Here is a 15,285-nt window from a genome sequence, read left to right on the forward strand (position 1 = left end):
CCTACTCATCGGAAACATCTTATCCAGGATGCCGCGTATGTATCCTAGCAGTCCCGAGCATCTCAGGTCAGTATGAACAATACCTCCTTTGTAGTCCTGTCCAAGAGTGTCGTCAGGAATATGGGGGTATTCGACGTCCTATCGGATGGATAGCACCTGACACCTATATATGCTCAGTGTGAGTAGGTTTTCAACAGTCCATTCCTGTACCCTCTTTAAGTGGAGTTGTAGCAGGACAAATTTTTTCGTGTTCGCATTGACAGCCTACCTTGCTGTTATTGACAAACAGCAAGCTGGGTGATTGAATCTGTGCTGGGAGAGGTTGCAATAGATTCTCTCGAAGGAACACTAATCATAAGGTTGTCGAAAACTCTTCTACAGTTCACGACCAAATCGGGGTACAACTGAGTGTAATTCGCAAATTTCGCACCAGTTGGGTTCAAGAACACACAAAGTTGATGGGGACTCAAAGACTGCGCCTAGCTGATAAGACCCAAGAAGGACGAAACCAGTCGTGGGCTGCAGAAGAGTTTTCAGTGACCCGATGAGTGGCGTTTCCTCCCAAAAGGCGAATGTCCCCTTACTCTAATAAAGTATGTTTTACTTTGGTTTCTCTGTCGGTGATAAACAATACCGCAGTGCTACGCTATCTTCATACCGAAGGTTGGTACTGCGAAAGTGGCCAAACAATTCACGAGGTTTCTTGCCGATTCTATTCTTTCACTTGTAGATGAGCCGGTCTACACAAACGATATACTAGCAATGTTGTCTCCAGAGGGAGAACGTGTGGCGCTGGGCAAAGTAAGTTCCTCCTGGGGTCTTCTAGAGAAAACCTCTAAATGAATCCTCTTGTAGAGGGATGAGGTTGGCCGTCTGGCTTGAAGCCAAATGTGCACAACAGTGATTCTAAGTAGGCCATCCTGAAACACCTGGCATTGAAAAGTGCATTTTCGATATGCAACAGGATTTTTTTTTCAAATTTTGGGTCGCCATTTTTTTCAGGGTTTGAAGGCTCGCGGAAATGTGGAAGACTGGCTGGGTAAAGTGGAAGAGGCGATGTTTGCAAACCTTAAACGCCTTATGAAAATTTCCATCAATAGTTTCGACAGTTCAGGTCGAGATGAATGGCTCAAGTCTCATGCGAATCAGATCATTCTCACTGTGGAGCAACTGATGTGGTGTCGCGATATTACTCATATTCTAGAGGACCCGTTTCCAGAGGACCGTCTGGAGGGGTTGGAAGAGTTTGAGAAGAAGTGTTTCGCGGTAAGTCCACCACCCGTTCGAATTATCTTTGGAGTGTATTGTTGCCATAGTTGCCACAGGTAACTACGCCGTTGGTCTCAGATTCAGTTCGTTTTAGACACAGCAAGGTGCAAAGTACTTTGAAGCGAATGCCATGGGGCCAGCTCGACCGGAAACAAATGATTTTTGGTAACTGCCGCCACAACCATGCTGAGGTCATCGCTAGGCCACCGTCAGTGGGCCCGAAATCACTTGCAGCGTACGATCATTCCACCTTGCGACATTTTTTCAAGGGAAGCCATGCCACTGAAAATGAAACAAAATGTTTTGTCTAAGAGTATAAAGCGATTCCAGGCTGTCATCAAACTTAGATCCACCCACAAGTTACTGGAAGAACGGGGTTTATTGACTGACTTTTTTTTAAGAAAACATGCTTTCTGTACAAGACTTTGTTGAATAGGGACAAGCGCCGGCAGGTTGTTCACCTAGCTGCTTCCGTTCGTCTGATCAGTGTGTACGAATCGGTAAAACGTTCTGGTGTTACTCTGCAGATTCCCTGTGGTCCCGTTCTTGGAAAGTTATGAAATAAACGTGGTGATCTCTCGTTCGACGGCGCTCAAAAATGGACTATTACGTTGTATGATAATCAGAAGCATTTCCTAGTGGAGAAATGTTGTTTTCGTAGAATCTTCCTCGTTGCGCTGCGAGAGATTTCTTCACTTCTTCCGAGAATTTAATTGTATCTATTCTTCACGTTGTTTACGCGATTTCTTTCATGGGATTTATGGATTTTCGGAAGGGTGGTTATCTGACGGACTACGATAACGGACCTGAATGAAAACCCGTTTGAGAGCTCGCATGGGGGTTGACCCAGGTGGTTGAAATATTAGTTTAGGGTTTTATCGCATCGGTTACTTAATCCCCTACAAATCTTGACATGTTCACCCATCGTTTTGTCCTACTTGCTTAGCTGATGGTATAAAACTAGGTATGTGAGAGTATGCATGTCAGACTCCGTCAGTGGTTCTGGAGGACGGCGGTCACAATCGTGACCCATTACTCATACTATCTCGAGAATTTTCGACCGCGATTCCCAAATCCAGGCGCCATTTCCACTTTGATGCGATAGACTGATTTGTTTTCCTACACTGCATCTTCCTACTACAGTCAGTCCTACGGGAAGCACACACGACAAAACGGGTTGGAAGGTTCACACATAGATTGTGATGACTCTTCGACTTACCATATTAGCATATATCAGAGGGCCAGGACTTCGTCACGAAAATGGAGAACGAGGAATTCGACAAACAGTCATTTGGTTCTAACAGAAGACTGAACCAAATCAAGTTAAAACTCTCGTTTACGATGGTCCGCTCCAACTGTGAATGAGCAGTAACAGGCTGCCTCGTGTTTCAGTTGGAACGATACTCGGGATGTCGTAATACGTTGTTGCCTAGACGTAACACACTACTTCTAAGGTTGCTGACAACTCTTCGACAGTTCACGACCAGTTCCGTCCTTCTTGAGGCTCATCAGGTAGGTGCAGTCCCCGAGCTTCCGTCAACCTTAGGTTCCACTGGAACCCATACTCTCATTTGCATATGAGTTCGGTCTTGACAGGAAGCTAAACTGAATTCAGCTGCATCTCGTTTATGATGGTCCGCCTCAAGAAGGGAGAAACCGTAATGTACTACTCATAAGGTTGCTGAAAATCCATCGACAGCCCACGACCGGTTTCGCCCTTCTTGGGGCTCATCAGGTAGGTGCAGGCCCCGAGTTTCCGTCAACCTTATGTTCTACTTGAAACCAAATTGCACGGAATTAGCGAATATACACTCATCTGCAAACTAATTTGGTTCTTTCGAGAGAATCACCTGGAACCCAGCTGAATCTCTCGTTTTTGATGTTCTCAGGCAACTGAATGTGCTGCACCAGGCCGCCTCAAGTTTCAGTCGCTACGATATTTGAAATATCGCGATAGTAGTACATTACCAAGATCTATATGTATCGCGATATTTCAAATATCGTAGCGACTGAAACATGAGGCGGCCTGGTGCAGCACATTCAGTTGCCTGAGAACAGCAAAAACGAGAGATTCAGCTGGGTTCCAGGTGAGTCTCTCGAAAGAACCAAATTAGTTTGCAGATGAGTGTATATTCGCTAGGGGAGAAACCGGTTGTGAGCTGTCGAAGAGTTTTCAGCAACCTAATGAGTAGCATGTTAGGTCTAGGAGTACAAAGATGCTTTGGACCTGCTCGTTTCTGATCATGGCAGACCTACTAAGCACACTACAAGTCAGCTTCCAGTACTTGGTCCCTTGATTTGGTAACTTCTAACAAGACTATTACTGAACAAAGCTAGACACTACATATTTGAATAATCAGGTGTGTACCACTGTTGGCGTTCAAATACCTCACTGACTTCGTAGTTCCAGGACCGTTTCTTCATTGGTACAGGATTTGAACCAACTGGCGGGAATGGTCCGTGGTGAACTGCCCAAATTGCTCCGATCTCTACTATGCGCCCTAATCACGATAGACGTACACGCACGTGACATGGTTACCGAACTGGTGGCTAGCAAAGTGGATTCCCTGACCAATTTCGACTGGCAACGTCAGCTACGCTACTACTGGGACCAGGACCAGGATATCTGCGTGGTGCGCATGGCAAGTGCCTGCTACTCTTACGGATACGAATATCTCGGGGCCTCACCGCGGCTGGTTATTACACCACTGACAGACAGGTAAGCTGCACATTTGGGTTCCATGATCAAGGACACGTTTGCTAAAGTAGAACATACTTCAAAACTTTATTTAGGATTCTTTTGCCAAGGAGATGCGATTTCCTGCTAGCGCGCCCAGGTGCTGAATACTCAGCATAGAAAGCCCAGGCAGGATCTTGTAGAGAGCGCCAAGATGGCTTTGCATATCGAACTGTTTTTTTTCTTCAGTAATTCCTCCGTACCACAACACAACCATGCGACTCATGAGCCTTCGTTTGGGTTTGTTCTATCACCTTGTGTATCACAGACGTAGTGCTGTTAGGCCAGTAGGTTTGAGGACAGAACGCAACGCTAATAGGGCTCACATACTGAATCTTTAATTTCTCGTGTGGCATCAAGAATGCTTTTGTATAACGTTTTTACACCAATACCCAGCACATTTTCGTGCAAACACTCAAAGTACCCTGGTCTATTTGTCAGGTGTTACCTCTGTCTTATGGGAGCATTACAACTGGATTTGGGGGGAGCGCCTGCAGGTCCTGCCGGGACAGGGAAGACAGAAACGACCAAGGACTTGTCCAAATCCGTGGCCAAACAATGTGTGGTTTTCAATTGTTCGGACGGGCTAGACTACAAAATGATGGGCCGCTTCTTCTCTGGTCTCGCTCAGTCCGGTGCGTGGTGTTGTTTTGACGAGTTCAACCGAATCGATATTGAAGTATTGTCGGTCATCGCGCAACAGCTGATCACAATTCGAAATGCAAAGGCATCAAAAGTGAGTGTATTCCGCGTTGATGATGCGGGTTTTCGGTCCCTCTCCATTGTAACAGGATAACTTTTGACTCTGACGAAGGACCCAACTTAGCAACGCTGGGGATGTTTAACCATATATACACGGCAATGTTCAAGTGTACTTTCAGCCTGTGGCCTGGTTTCCCACAAACTCACAGAAAGAACTCTCAACTTCAACTAAAATTAACTTGCTTCTAACAGTAAAGTGCTAGAATTCCGGGAACAGAAATCAAATGAGAGAATTTTTCACTTGTGGTTGATTTGAAGAAACAAAAAACAATCATAGATGTGGATTCGTGCCCAAGGTTAAACAGCCCACACCTTTATACGAGTATAAAACATCTACAGCTGTAAAAGCCATTTACCCATTACACAGTTCCTATAGCAACCACAGTTTTACGAGCCAGTAGCCTGGTGAGATTAAGGTAGATAGATACGCATTGGAGACGGGACTAGTTGTTATTGATGCGTGATCGATCACTTGGGAGATCGAGAGGGGAAGCCATACCCTGAAGGCAACAGCCTTCATTCACGCGCATCATTGATCGCGCTACTGGACCATGTTTGACAATGTTTTGTTTCCACTCTTCGTACGGGCCTTCTGAGGAAGTCGGTCGGCTGACTTACTGAGTACGGCTGAGTACCAAACCAGCGCAACCAATGCGTGGGATCGGTTCATCTATCGTCGGCGAGTTGTTTCTTCCGAAAACCACTCTGTATACTTCAGTATTGTTGATCTGGTGTTCCAACCAGACTCGGGCAATGCTCCGACGGCATCGGTGGTCAAACAATGAGAGTTGTTTGACGTCCTCAGCGCATCAAGGCCGGGTTTCTGACTCATACAACAATGTGGAGCTTGCCGCATCATTTTAAAGTCGACACGAGTGCAAGACTGCCACACACCGTCATTGGTTTAGCATGCACGCTGTGCAAACACCGCGGGACGGTGATGCTCCGACGGTAGAGGTTCATGGCAGTTTCTGTGAGCAGGAAGCAGTGAGAGGCCACATGAACCGAAATGACGGGCACTACCAGTCGCCCCGCTAGGTTGTTAACCTACTTAATAATCAAGAAAAATTCACTGGTACAACACAGTTGAAGAACGAATTATACCTCAGAAATACGCAAGATAATGATAAAAAAGTAATCAGTTTGCTTCAATAGCTTGGCACTGAAAGCTATTCAGTTTGACCGTCACAGGGGAACTAAAACGCATACTGAAAAAAAGATGTTTAAGCTTTTGTTTTTTTGCGAACAGGCAATTAAGCAAACAACCAACCATAGGGTGGAGAAGAACGATAGGTCATTTGAAGAGTACCCAGCATGATCGAGTTAGGGAACAAACATTCACTCTAGTTTAGCGGAGCATCTTGCAAAGCTGTTGTGTTTCATGCAGGAGTAGTTTTCCTCTATTCCCAACCGCAAGAGTTCTGCTGTGTTAGAACAGTTTTCACCACCAATTTGATGTTGGAAACATGGTTGGAAACATGGTTCATTTTCAGCAGAACTCACATGCAATACACGAGTAGTAAGTTCCACCAATATAATGTGCTATGGGCAACTGCAAAGAGTGAAACCAGTCGTTGTTTTACACCGTTTTGTATGGGACCATGAGAGTATCAAAGAAATTTCGTCTACAGGCATATAAAGTGTATGTCAAATTATTCACCCCACTGCAGAAATGGGCCGATTGCATAAGCGACTTATCCATGAAAGATTAGTCATTGATACCCACGATAAGTTTTGTCAAATTTCCACCAGAGTTGATTAAACTGCGAAGGCTACTGGATTTGTTGTAGAGGAGTGTGCCACAAAGCTTTTGCGAATTGTTCACTGGGCAGCACCCTTTCGGTGTTTAGTTGCCATGCCAGCACGAGGGCTGGGATACTGTAAGGTTGTAAAACCAAACAGAAATCATCAGTCGACTCCCAAAACTTTCTTTCAAGTATTTACAGGGATCCGCCATCATTACACACACTCTGTCTGACGACTGATCACAGTTCGTGTGTTCAGAAACGACGACTGTTCATGAAGTATTGCTCCCTTTCTATGTCTAGGTTTCTCGGTTCATGTTCGAAGGTCGTGAAATAAAGCTGGTCCCAACGTGTGCTGCGTTCATTACAATGAACCCTGGTTACGCGGGTCGGACAGAACTGCCAGATAATTTGAAGTCGCTCTTTCGTCCGATTTCTATGATGGTCCCAGATTACCGTAAGTATCCGCAGCATGTTTGAATGAATTGATGGTCTTCTCTTCGTCACTGAAACTACTTTCAAGCGATTCGGAGGACAGATCAAAGGATGCCACATCAGAAGAATTTATTCTAGAGTCCCGGAAACTTGTTTTCTGTGATTTAAAGATTCAGCTGAGACACCAAGAAAGTTTCGGAAGATTCAGCGGAAGTAGCATAGCTTTTTTCCAAAAGTAAACTGAATAGAATCGATTGGGAATGAAACAGCAAGTCCCAGATCATAGAGCAAAACGGAATAAGATTTAAGGGAAAGGATATTGCTTTGTGTGAAAGAGTAAAGTTGTCAAACTTTGCTTTCTGCTGGTACCATAGAGAAAGCTGGCGGTTCATTGGCGCGTCGTGACCGCGCCACCGACAGCTACCGATCGTTCGGCGCCGAGCCTATGCTTGATCATGGACGCCCACCGCTACGGTCGGCTTTCCGGCTGTCAAGACTCATTCACTCTGTCTGTCCCACGACTGAATGTACCATGCGCCCTGACGGCTGTGCCGATGTTCTGTTATGCCCGAAGGCCAGGAGCATTATGGTCTGTACTTGCCTGTCACATCCCAATCACGAGGACAGCGCACCGTCTGACTTTTCTTATGCGGTGATGGTGCGCTAGACTCAGGTGCGCAAGTGGAATAATGAGGCGTGCGGATTGGACGATCGGATAACTGAGTCAAGGGCTCGGTGTCAGAGCCGATGTGGTCTGAAGACGCATCACACACGCACATGGGTCGAGTGCCGCAGCCAATTAAATGGACTATAGGGGTTGCGTTATTTCTTACCCTCTTGCGCCAATCAGATCACCATATTTGTCACTGAACTCAGCGTCCAAAGTCACGTGAGCCGGGTGGGACCTTATCCCTCCGTTCGGCTCCTGCCGAACTTGCTTATAGCGGCACCTATGACGGAAGTGCATGCGCTCGGCCAACTCAGCACTGTTTTAGTCGAATAACGACAAAGCCTCCTGAGGACACTGCATTCAATTGCCGAAGTGAGTTTTGGCATGAGACTACTGTACACTCAGAGACTGCGACATGAATAAACAAGAGGTGGGACGGATGTGACCTTGTGTTTGGATATCACAGTGTTCAAACAACTCGCCTGTGTGAGGCCAAGGCTACCGGGTTGTCAGCGTAAACGACTGCACGTTCGTATGAGGGTGGCGAGTCTGAAGCAAAGGCCTGATTTTACCTTCGTGTCACGTGCGGCAGTCCACTGGTGACTTCCTATAGGTCAGTCGGTGCACAGCTGGTCGCAACGAATAGCCTCAGCTACAGAGACACTCATTGTCACTGCGACTGCGTGGAAGCAAGGCTAATTGGGGTGGGGTCGGGTGGGGTGTTATTGAGTGACTGCATTGTCACCGGATGCGAAGTCTTGCGACGGAGGGTTACGAAAGTATATGGCACACCTTATTTTGCTCTAATTGTTCAACAAATGGTGCGTGCGAAATATCCAACAAGACTCTTAGTCCATAAGCTCACTATGGAGTTTCAATCCTGACTGTGCATGACCGGTTGCGAACACTAATACTTTGGTACAGTACACAAGGTTTTATACATCACATGGTAGCGTTACTGTACTGTATCAAGCCCAAGCAGACTGTGGATTGTACGCACGGCACCGTTAGCTAAGCGACACTTATCACCCGCCTCTTGACCTTTTACGCGATATTGTCGCAGTGCCTAAGTTAAGCTCTCTATCTGCATAAACCAAAGCCGCGCTGGATTATCATAACCCTATTGAACTACGATGCACAATGGGCATACGACCACTGATCCAAGGCTTGGATGTCATACCTGGCCCGAAGAGTCATATGTGCGTTGATGCCTTTTTAGTGAAGGACTGTAACAGAACAGTGGAGACATATACTGGCCACCCACATCCATCTGTTGCAGGCACCTTATCTCCAGACTTCTCATCACTGAATGTTTGCTTCATATCAATCTGATTGTTTTATCTTTACCGTTGACATTCCACTAGACCGACCGGTGTCCGTAAAAGACACTTGACAAGTCCTGCTCCGTTACGCTTCTCCCACTGGATCAGTCACTTAGAGTATTTATTCATCCAACGGTGTTTCGCATACCAATATTAGTCGAGACTCGAACTGCAGTTCATTTGCGGCCATTTCGTAACAGGCAATGACAGAACTCCAATCCAACTCGAATCAGGTTGTGCACAAGCGTCCGATCTACAGAAAACAGTTTAAACAAGTAACGTTGAGCGATGGTTGACCTCGGATGGTTTCTCTCGAATACCTCTGGAATGCCAGAATTTACCGTTTTTTATGTAACTATGCGTATGCTACCGTAAGGGGTCTCTTTCCTTCTCGGTGCTTTTGAGGCGATACTCGGCAAGTGTGCATAGCTGATTGGCTCACAGCTACTCCCACGCTATTGGTTGGGGCAGAGCGGACAGCGTTCTGGGATAAGAGGTTTTGGGAGATAGAGGCTGGGAGGACGCCTTGAAACAGATGAAATCTTATGGGGTGGTAGATGAAGTGTGTTTATAGAGATCGGGGCTAAAGCGGGCTACCCATGAATAAATAAGTGGCATTATTAACAAGTGTAGACAAGAAAGTCAACCTTCCAAGTTGGTTCATAGATCGAAATCAACCATTCAAATTAATACTGTGTACTGTGTTGTACCTTTGCGGTTGGTAAACATTACGATGGGAGCACTACTCGGAATGACAGTCATTACTCATTATCTACTTCCAGGTCTTATCGCAGAGGTGATTCTCTATTCAGAAGGCTTTGAATCGTCAAAGACACTGGCCCTAAAAATGACACAAATGTACAAACTATGCAGTGAACAGCTTTCCCAACAAGACCATTACGATTTTGGCATGCGCGCGTTGAAGTCCGTATTAGTCATGGCTGGTTCGCTTAAACGACAGAATCCGGACAAACCGGAAGATGTGGTATTAATTCGTGCCCTGAGGGACAGCAATCTACCGAAATTTCTGAAACAGGATTCCGTTCTTTTCACAGTAAGTTTGTTGTCCAACCACATTCTTGCTTCGTTCCTTGATTGAATATCGTGCTTAAAATTGCCGCTTTCCTCATGTAGGCCATCTTGCAAGATCTGTTTCCAGGAGTCACTCTTCCGGAACACGACTACGGACGCTTTATGGCTGAAATCGAAGCAGTTCTCACAAAGATGGGTCTACAGGTTGTGCCTGCACAAGTGACCAAAGTAATTCAGTTCTATGAAACGCTTCTTGTAAGACATGGTGTCATGTTGGTTGGACCAACTGGAGGGGGAAAAACAACAGTTTATCGCGTCCTAATCAAGGTTCTGACCAATCTACACGAGGCTGGACTATCTTCAGAGGTACCGGAATACCAGCCAGTGAAGACATACGTATTGAATCCGAAAGCAATCACAATGGGTGAACTTTATGGAGAAGTGAACAAATTGACTTTGGAATGGCACGATGGTCTGTTGGCATCCGTGGTCCGCAAAACATGTGCCGTAAGTTGTGTAAACAGTCTCGTGTGAATAGCAAGAGTTTCGTGATACAAACTGCATGTTTCTTCGTCGGTAAGTGCGGCTGCAATAAGCATCACATAAGCTTCTTTGATTCAACGAATTGTCAGTTTCCTAACTGTTGCTAGGCCGCAGTGTTTTACACGTTACTAAAAGTTTAGGATTTTAATTTGGTGAAATACGTTTGTATGTTCATGTCTTGGACGTTAGAAGGAACACATACACTGCCCTGTAAGACGTGTAATACATACGGTTACAAATTTGGAGGCAAGGAACTGAGTTCTGCAGTTATCGACACAACTGCCGTCGCGGTGTGGTTGCCAACTTTCTCATTGACACAACTTGGAAGCTTCGTGATTCTCTCCAAATCCTGGGGAGGATTCACAAATACAGAAGGGGAAAGGCATCACGAACTGAAGCCCAGTAAGCAAGGCAGTTCATCAGTACTTACACTAACCAATAACAATCAGACTTCGTTAGACTGACAGGATCTGAGGGAAGTTCACACAATGAGACATCCCAGTTTTACTGGTCTAACGATTTATCATGCAAAACATGGCGGTAGTTCGGATCAATAAAAACTTGTGTGACTCGGGACAGGTGGTACTTAATGAATTACACGATAGATAGGGCATCATTCCGTAAGCCTATATGCTTGCAAGTAGCGATAAGTCTTTCGGAACTAAGATTCACGTTGAATCTATGCTGCATTATTTAAATTTAAAAAAGATCCACTCTGGAAATAAGGACCACCGGTTTCTCGGGAGCTCGGATTTCATGCCACAGTGAGACAAGCATTGAGTCAAACACAGTATAAAGAGAAACTGTAGAGATAATGACAGATAATGACCATGCGCCAGTCAGTTCGCACTCAGCCACTATGGTCCGGATCAGAAACATGAAAGTGGGGCTTTGTTTAGGTTTCCTACTTGGAACTGATGAAACAGATTATTCGTTTCTTATCTGCAGGATACCAGTGAAGACCATCAATGGGTCATCTGTGACGGTCCAGTGGATGCCCTGTGGATTGAGAACATGAACACTGTGTTAGACGATAACAAAATGTTATGTCTTGCCAATTCGGAACGGATCAAGTTGACCAACTACGTTCACATGCTATTCGAAGTACAAGATTTGGCTGTGGCTTCACCGGCCACGGTTAGCCGATGCGGTATGGTGTACGTCGACTCAGAGGAGCTCGGTTGGATGCCATACGTTAAGGTAAGTCCCATGTGATAAGTTGTTGATACAGTAATGGTTCGATTTTAGTCATTGTTAATTTATCACCAAAAAACCTTAGAACATACGGTCGATAGAAGCTGTGTTGGAGGACTTATTGGAACTGACTGGCAGTCTATAATCGGTTTCGTCCTTTTCGGGATACATCAAATAGGCGTCATACTATCGCGGGACTAGTGACCGACATTCTCGTGGTCTTTCATTTGCTCACGGAGCTCGGTTGGATGCCATACGTTAAGGTGAGACCCATATGATAAATTGTTGGTACAGTAATGGTTCGATTTAAATCATTGTTAATTTATCACTAAGAAGCCTTAGAACGTACGGCCAATAGAAGCTGTGTGGGAGGACTGACTGGAGCTGACTGGCAGCCTATCATCTGTTTCGTCCTCTTCGGGGTTCATCAGATAGGCGTCATACTATCACGTGACTGGTGACTGACACTCTCGAGGTCTTTCATTTGCTCATTTTACCGGAGTGCATTCCCTCAGTGTGGTAGCTTATTACGTTTGCCACAGGTTAACTGATACCTGCTGGCTTACCTGGTGTGACAAGACTGAACAAGTCTCATTCCGTCCACACCATGATAACGGAAACCCGGTAGTCTCGGTTGATCAGTGCAACCGGGTATGGACCGCTCAAATTACCTTCACTTCAGAAATTAACATTGCAGTGGCCACCACGCTCTCCCACGCCCTTGCATTCGGTTTGTTTGTGCATAACCAGCTTCCTAAATGCCCCGGATGCTCGGGACGTGTTTTCTGTCACGCTAGGTTCCGAAGCAGTGGTTCCCATTATTCCTGTCCTCATGCCCCATTTCAGTGTGTGGACATTCACTGACCACCACTCGATGTCATGTGACTCAGAGTGCACGTCGCAATATGAGGACAATCCTGGAAAACGGTCGATTTTTCTGTGTTCAGAGAACCCGGCTTTCGGATTACCAAGTTGGACGAAAAGGTCAGCAACTTTGTCTCGTCCACTTCGAGCAGGATGATGATGTTGGGGTTTCTAGAAGCCAGGAAAATGTTGGCGCTGGAAGCTTGCATCGCAGCTTAGTTTTGCCATCCATGGATTTTTTAAAAGTACTGATGCATATCCCCCTGGTTTAGACAGATAATCGGTAAGGCAACAAATACTAACAAAAATAGACTAACGTGAGCGTTGCGAGGTTCAAGCAACAAGTGTGAAAAACAGTATAACGAGAGCGTAAGGCTCCGAATATGTACTCCCTATCCCCGTTCAAAGTTCGAAACCCCAGGTAGTTGAAAATAACTGTTCTGAACGATCTGGAGTGAGTTATGTTACCTTATGTGATTTTAATTTTAGACGTGGCTCACTGGACTCCTGGACAAATTGACGTCACCGGTTGTGGATTACCTCATGAACTTATTCGTTAATTATGTAGACCCCTGTCTGGAGTTTGTCACAACACAGTGCACCGATGTCATTCCTCAGGTAAGGCCCATGAGCTTTTGAACTCTCCTTACTTTAAAGTTACTTTATAGCAGTCATTTGATCATCACTCTAACCTCATGTGATATATCTTAATTTTTTTGCGGACAATTTACAGATTGTTTGTTCCCCGGACTTGAGTAAATTCAAAATGTGCCTTCAGTATGAACTCAAAAATAATAAATGTATGGAACTTTAGCCTCGTTCTCTGACATTCCGATCACTCAAATCAATGTGGCTAAAGCTGATAAGTTTTCGCCTCAGGTACCCATCGCGAGAGTTCAGACAATGTGCAAACTACTCGAAGTCCTACTCACAAACCCGAACGCGCCTTCGATGACTCAGGAAAAGCACAAACTGAATCCGATTCTTGCCATGTCGTTTGTGTTCTCATTGATCTGGGGTCTGGCTGGTGGAACAATCGATGCCAACTGGGATCAGGTGGATGCGTTTGTCCGCAATGTCTTCGATGACGTTGGTGATGCCAGGGTGGGTCTTCGTGTGTTAATTATTGAAAAGTCGGTTTTGTCTTTACCATTACTCATCAATTTGACTTTTTTAGTATGAAGATATCTTCGAAACATGGATCGGCAAGCATGCTCGAGATAGCTCCGTGGTTGAAGCGCGAACTTACTGATAGGAAGGCCCAAGATTCGAACACAACCACAGGCATCTCGATTGCTCTTACGTAGGCTTGGGCAACCTGGCAGCATCTCAACCCATCTTGCTTTCTTCGGGTGGCATGGAAGCTGGGCACAGAGTGTTAGAGCTGAGCTATTTTCTAACACCGCTATATTTGGTTCCTCGGTGCACAACTCCCCCATTTGATGAAACCATTTAAGAGGTTCCCGTTTTTTGGGAAATTAGTTTTAGTGCAATACATCACCTCTTGAAGGAATAATCTACCAGAGTTGAACACAAGTTGAAAACTAGGTTCCGAAATGGCTGATTTGCGCTTCAAGTAAAATATGTGACGTTGGATACCTGCAACTGGCCGAAAGTACCGAAATCAATGGTACGGTTACCGTAATGTCCCATGATGGTAGCGGGTCTAATTAAATGAACCCGGGTTGATTGATAGTTTAACACAGTGACCGTTTTGATGATGTCAAAAAGTCGCTTTAGGGAATAGAGATAAAGGGTGGATAACTACAGGACAACTGGATAACTGCGTTCCCGAAGGTTTCATTGCAGGATTAAGTAGAATATTCCCTATACAAGTGTCTTTTTTGTTTCTGGTCGTTCTTTCTCATGCGTGATAAAATGCCGGAAGAAACTGGTGCGTGTAATGTTTGCTCCTCACGTTAGTGCCACTGTAGAAACAAGACGACACTAAAAGTGCTCTTCTACCTACCTGGCAAGTCGAGTGAGTTCACGGCCAAACATTACTATGTTTGATCTATGTTTTTCGTTTACCAGTAAAGCAGGCCCACAGTCTACTTGAGAGGATGAGAGAAAGACCGTTGTTCTTAACAGTTTAGTTGTTCCTTGACAAATTCCACTTATGTGAGGATGCTAGAAGTAACATTCAGTGAACGTCCTTACGCTGAGCAGGTCGCATAGTGACTGACGCAATTTGATAACATAAATCTGCGCTCTGTCTGATTCACCAGTACAACCCTGGTATGCACCTGTTATTCGATAGTATGGTTATTCTCACCCAGCCAGGCAATCATGAGCCCTCAGTTTAAGATACTGATGGCGTAAGAGCTCCCCGTGTTTGTTTCTCCCTAGTTTACATAGGTATTAAGACGATTACCCACACGACTCAACGGGAACGTATGTGACATCACTCATCTTCTACGGGTGCGAAAACGAATACCAGCCAGGCTGTATACAACTACTATGATGGAAGTGAAGCAAACTCCCGCAAAACCGAGTTTTTCCGTAAACCAAGCACGGAATTCGTCGGGCACTATGTTTATTAACCAGGCTTCTTTATAGAAGCCTCCTGTTTTGTTATCAGTTGAGAAGGGATTGTGCTTATTTCAATCGAATTTTTTTCTACTGGTATAGAATTATTTCAGTCAGCCCGAATTGTTACTTCAGTACATGGTTTCTATACTGTTTCGTCACAGTTCGATATTTGAGCAGAAT

The 15,285-nt window shown here is 45.2% G+C and overlaps 1 protein-coding gene across 1 annotated transcript in view; it reads left to right on the forward strand.

Annotated features, from left to right (window-relative positions):
- T265_01537 (hypothetical protein) overlaps positions 1-15,285 on the forward strand; it is a gene marked incomplete at both ends in the record, with an annotated part of 107,148 nt that overhangs the window by 46,347 nt on the left and 45,516 nt on the right. The window contains 10 exons of the mRNA XM_009165596.1: positions 640-801; positions 1,003-1,266; positions 3,702-3,988; positions 4,403-4,742; positions 6,817-6,970; positions 9,723-9,994; positions 10,075-10,479; positions 11,464-11,715; positions 13,063-13,191; positions 13,453-13,677. Coding sequence (XP_009163860.1) covers positions 640-801; positions 1,003-1,266; positions 3,702-3,988; positions 4,403-4,742; positions 6,817-6,970; positions 9,723-9,994; positions 10,075-10,479; positions 11,464-11,715; positions 13,063-13,191; positions 13,453-13,677 — 2,490 coding nt within the window. The remainder of the gene's footprint in view (positions 1-639; positions 802-1,002; positions 1,267-3,701; positions 3,989-4,402; positions 4,743-6,816; positions 6,971-9,722; positions 9,995-10,074; positions 10,480-11,463; positions 11,716-13,062; positions 13,192-13,452; positions 13,678-15,285) is intronic.

Source organism: Opisthorchis viverrini, assembly GCF_000715545.1.
Source record: "Opisthorchis viverrini unplaced genomic scaffold opera_v5_17, whole genome shotgun sequence".
Classification (NCBI taxonomy): domain Eukaryota; kingdom Metazoa; phylum Platyhelminthes; class Trematoda; order Opisthorchiida; family Opisthorchiidae; genus Opisthorchis; species Opisthorchis viverrini.